Below are 5,616 nucleotides of genomic sequence, written 5' to 3'. Positions count from 1 at the left end.
GGCCCTTTCCTGTTTAAACATGACCATGCACAAAGCGAGGTCCGTACAGAAATGGTTTGTCGAGCTGGTGTGTAAAAACTTGACTGGCCTGCACAGAGCCCTGACCTCACCTCCATCGAGCACCTTTGGGATGAATTGAACGCCGACTGCAAGCCAGGTGTCCACATACTTTTGTAATGTAGTGTATAAGTACTATGGTGGGCAAACGTGGGCTCTGGCTATGCTTCAACAATCCAATGGGTTTTTGTGTGGAGAGGCGTGCACACTTCAGGAGAAAGGACAGACATAAGCTCTGTTTGGATTTGAGCTCAGATTTTCTGCCTCAGCCTTCCTGTCCATTGAATAAATGTACTCTCCATTTCCTACCATTTCATCAAGAGAAGTGGGTCACACATCCACTGTGTGGTGTGTGTGTGAGAGAGGGAGTATATGGATGATAGTATACTAGGATCAGCAACAACGCTGTGTTTCAGTGTTTTGTACAGTTGGTGTGTCAGAATGTCTCTTTAAATAGGAGTGGATGTGTTTCTCTATAAATGGATGCTGTCCCCAGAGGACACGATTCCTCCTCTATAAATGGATGCTGTCCCAGAGGACACGATTCCTCCTCTATAAATGGATGCTGTCCCCAGAGGACACGATTCTCCTCATAAATGGATGCTGTCCCCAGAGGACACGATTCCTCCTCCTATAAATGGTGCTGTCCCCAGAGGAACGATTCCTCCTCTATAAATGGATGCTGTCCCCAGAGGACAGATTCCTCCTGTAAAATGGATGCGTCCCCAGAGGACACGATTCCTCCTGTATAAATGGATGCTGTCCCCAGAGGACACGATTCCTCCTGTATAAATGGATGCTGTCCCCAGAGGACACGATTCCTCTGTATAAATGGATGCTGTCCCCAGAGGACTGATTCCTCCCTATAATGGATGCTGTCCAGAGGACACGATTCTCCTCTATAAATGTGCTGTCCCCAGAGGACACGATTCTCCTCTATAAATGGATGCTGTCCCCAGAGGACATGATTCCTTATAAATGGATGCTGTCCCCAGAGGACGATTCCCTCTTATAAATGGATGTGTCCCCAGAGGACACGATTCTCCTTATAAATGGATGTTGTCCCCAGAGGACATGATTCCCTCTTATAAATGGATGCTGTCCCAGAGGACATGATTCCTCCTGTATAAATGGATGCTGTCCCCAGAGGAACGATTCCTCCTGTATAAATGGATGCTGTCCACCAGAGGACACGATTCCTCCTGTATAAATGGATGCTTTCCCAGAGGACATGATTCCTCCTCTATAAATGGATGTGTCCAGAGGACATGATTCCTCTGTATAATGGATGCTGTCCCAGAGGACACGATTCCTCCTGTATAAATGGATGCTGTCCCCAGAGGAGATTCTCTTATGAATGGACTGATTTCCCAGAGACATGATTCCTCCTCCTATAAATGGATGCTGTCCCCAGAGGACACGATTCCTCCTGTATAATGGATGCTGTCCCAGAGGACACGATTTCCTCTATAAATGGATGCTGTCCCCAGAGGACACGATTCCTCCTCCTATAAATGGATGCTGTCCCCAGAGGACACGATTCCCTCCTCTATAATGGATGCTGTCCCCCAGAGGACACGATTCCTCCTCTATAATGGATGCTGTCCCGCAGAGACACGATTCCTCCTGTATAAATGGATGCTGTCCCCAGAGGACATGATTCTCCTCCTATAAAGTGATGGTCCCAGAGGACATCGATTCCTCCTCTATAAATGGGATGCTGTCCCTACTCTTTCCTCATAGAGGCATAGTGTATATAATGTAAAGAATAGACTAGAACAGACATGCAGAACAACCTAGATGAGAGGCTGACAGCAGCACAGGTCAGGTATGGGGGTCAGGCATGATAGTTGGCTATAGCCGTTACCAGGGCCTGGCAGCAGGTTTTACTACAGGACGGTACCAGGGCCTGGCAGCAGGTTTTACTACAGGACGGTACCATTGGGCCTGGCCAGCAGGTTACTTACAGGACGGTACCCAGGGCCTGGCAGCAGGTTTTACTACAGGACGGTACCAGGGCCTGGCAGCAGTTTTACTACAGGAACAGTTGTAGGGTTTTTAAGGGATGTCCCAGTGGCACCCTATTCCCCATAGGGCTCTTGTAAAGTAGTGCACTACATAGGGAATAGGGTGCCGTTTGGGACAGCCCATTTGTTTGACGCCAGCCAGCCATTCCTCTGAAGGTTTAAGGTATGGAATCCTCCTCAGGTATCGGTCGAATGCAGGCCAAGTCTCTGGGAACCTGTCCAGTCTGAGCTGTGAAGACCTCTCCCTGCCCTGTGGTTGGACGGTAGACTGGACCATTAGAGGCAGGAAGTACTACATCGACCACAACACCAACACCACCCACTGGTCCCACCCCTGGAGAGGGAGGGTCTGCCCTGGCTGGGAGAAGGTGGAGTCGGCTGAGTTTGGACCCTACTACGTGGACCACCTCAACAGGGGGCTCAGTATAGACACCCTGTGCTCTAGGTAGGCTGTAGAGACAGATACTCCACCCCTGTGCTCCTAGGTAGACTGTAGAGACAGAGATATCCACCTGTGTCCTAGGTAGCTGTAGAGACAGAGATACTCCACCCCTGTGCTCCTAGGTAGAGCTGTAAGACAGAGATACTCCACCCCTGTGCTCCTAGGTAGGCTGTAGAGACAGAGATACTCCACCCCTGTGCTCCTAGGTAGGCTGTAGAGACAGAGATACTCCACCCCTGTGCTCCTAGGTAGGCTGTAGAGACAGAGATACTCCACCCCTGTGCTCCTAGGTAGCTGTAGAGACAGAGATACTCCACCCCTGTGCTCCTAGGTAGGCTGTAGAGACAGAGATACTCCACCCTGTGCCCCTAGGTAGGCTGTAGAGACAGAGATACTCCACCCTGTGCTCTAGGTAGGCTGTAGAGACAGAGATACTCCACCCCTGTCCTCCTAGGTAGGCTGTAGAGACAGAGATACTCCACCCCTGTGCTCCTAGGTAGGCTGTAGAGACAGAGATACTCCACCCCTGTGCTCCTAGGTAGGCTGTAGAGACAGAGATACTCCACCCCTGTGCTCCTAGGTAGGCTGTAGAGACAGAGATACTGCCACCCCCTGTGCTCCTAGGTAGGCTGTAGAGACAGAGATACTCCACCCCGATGCTACTAGGCTCCTAGGTAGCGTTTTAGAGAGACAGACACACGGTGTAAGATGAAGTTGCCCTTTGACACTGATCTTGGGTCAGTTAGTCATTTTTGTCACTAATGGTTAGGATTGGAGCAGGGAACACCTATCCTAGATCTGTACCTAAGGGAAACTCACACGGGCACACATTTGGTATTCAGTCTTTTTAAAAAGTGAGAATTTGTTCAGTCAAATAATTTTATTCTGATTTGACTCCTAGCCTCTGCCAATACTAAGCTGAACAAAAATATAAACGCAACATTTAAAGTGTTGGTCCCATGTTTCATGAGATGAAATAAAAGATCCCAGAAATGTTCCATACGCATAAAAAGCTTATTTCTCTCATTTATTGCACAAATTTGTTTTACGTCCCTACGAGTGAGCAATTCTCATTTGCCAAAATAATCTATCTACCTGACAGGTGTGGCATATCAAGAAGCTGATCAAACAGTATGATCATTACACAGGTSCACCTTGTGCTGGGGACAAAAGGGCCACTCTAAAATGTGCTGTTTGTCACATAACTTGAGACATCTTTGGCATTGTGTTTTGAGGGAGAGCGCAATTGGCATGCAGACTGCAGGAATGTCCACCAGAACTGTTAAGCCGCTTTAGAGAATTTGAGAATTTTGCAGTACGTCCAGCTGGCCTCACAACCGCAGACCACGTGTAACCACGCCAGTCCAGGACCATTACATCCGGATGTTTCATCTGCGGGATGGTCTGAGACCAGATACCCGGACAGCTAATTAAACTGTGGGTTTGCACAATCAAACAATTTCTGCACAAACTGTCAGAAACCGTCTCAGGGAAGCTCATCTGCGTTCTCGTCGTCCTCACCGGGGTCTTGACCCGACTGTAGTTCTGCATTGTAACTGACTTCAGTGAGAAAATGCTCACATTTGATGGCCATTGGCACGCTGGAGAAGTGTCCTCTTTATGGATGAATCCACATTTCAACTGTACCGGGCAGATGGTAGACGGTGTGTATGGTGTTGTGTGGGCGAGTGGTTTGCTGATAACATTGTGAACAGAGTGACCCATGGTGGCAGTGAGGTTCTGGTATGGGCAGGCATAAACTACAGACAACAAACTCTATTGCATTTTATCGATGGCAGTTTGAATTCACAGATACTGTGATGAGATCCTGAGGTCCATTGTCGTACCATTCAGCCACCCCCCATGTGTTCAGCATGATAATGCACGGCTGTGTGTCACAAGGATCTGGACACAATTCCTGGAAGCTGAAAATGTCCCAGTTCTTCCATGGCCAGCATACTCACCAGACATGTCACCTACTCAGCATGTTTGGGATGCTCTGGATAACCATGTATGACAGAGCATTACAGTTCCCGCCAATATCCAGCAACTTCACACAGTGGGACAACATTCCACAGGACACAACCAACAGCCTGATTAACTCTATGTGAAGGAGATGTGTCGCGCTGCATGAGGCAAATGGTGATCACACCAGATACTGACTAGTTTTCTGATCAACTCCCCTAATGTACCTTAATGTTTATTTTTTTATCAGTGACCATTAGATGCATATCTGTATTCCCAGTCATGTTTAATCCATAGATTAGGGCCTAATGAATTTATTTTAATTGACTGATTTCCTTATATGAACTGTACCTCAGTAAAATGTTTAATTGTTGCATGTTTTGTTTTCTTCATTGTAACTGTATAATCCCCTCCTTCTATTCCAGTGTTCCTCACTATGACCAGCCCACTACGGTTGTACACTGACACACAATTCATTTGTAGTCCTTTTTAAAAACAAGGTATACAAAACAGGCTGGTATACAACCAGGAGCGTAACAAAAGGCTGGTATAGTAACAGGCTGGGTATACAACAGCTGGTAAGGAAGTGGCTTGGTATAAACAGGCAGGCTGGTATACCAACAGTGCTGGTATACAACAGGCTTGGTATGGCAACAGCTTGGTATACAACAAGGACGGTACCAGGAGGCTGGTATAACAACAGGCAATAAGGAGAGTGAAGAGCTGTATCAACAGGGCATGGTATACAACAGGCTGGTATTACAGAGCAGGCTGGTATACAACGGGAGGGGGCTGGTATACAACGGAGGGGGCTGGTCATATTAGATCACGCACTGGAAATGGGAAAAGTCCCAAATAATAGAATTATTAATATATATATATATTTATAATTTATGTATTCCCGGTTTTTACACTGGTCTGCGGTTTGTGGGCCAGTTAGACGTACTGCAAATTCTCAAAAAAAATTCTCTAAAGCGGCTTAACAGTTCTGGTGGACATTCCTGCAGTTCAGCATGCCAATGCGCTCTCCCTCAACTTGAGACATCTTGGGCATTGGTGTTACAATGTAACAAACAGCAGATTTGAGAGTGCCCTTTTGTCCCAGCACAAGGTGCACCTGGTAAT

The 5,616-nt window shown here is 47.3% G+C and overlaps 1 protein-coding gene across 1 annotated transcript in view; it reads left to right on the top strand.

Annotated features, from left to right (window-relative positions):
• Positions 1 to 5,616, top strand: part of LOC112072061 (protein salvador homolog 1-like) — a 25,262-nt gene that overhangs the window by 10,872 nt on the left and 8,774 nt on the right. The window contains 3 exon segments of the mRNA XM_070439631.1: positions 2,266 to 2,289; positions 2,292 to 2,507; positions 2,624 to 2,648. Of these exon segments, the coding sequence (XP_070295732.1) occupies positions 2,266 to 2,289; positions 2,292 to 2,507; positions 2,624 to 2,648 (265 nt within the window).

This window comes from Salvelinus sp. IW2-2015, unplaced genomic scaffold (genome assembly GCF_002910315.2).
Source record: "Salvelinus sp. IW2-2015 unplaced genomic scaffold, ASM291031v2 Un_scaffold1811, whole genome shotgun sequence".
Lineage (NCBI taxonomy): Eukaryota > Metazoa > Chordata > Actinopteri > Salmoniformes > Salmonidae > Salvelinus > Salvelinus sp. IW2-2015.
Note: the sequence above shows the minus strand (reverse complement) of the source record. Positions and strands in the feature narration are given on the sequence as shown.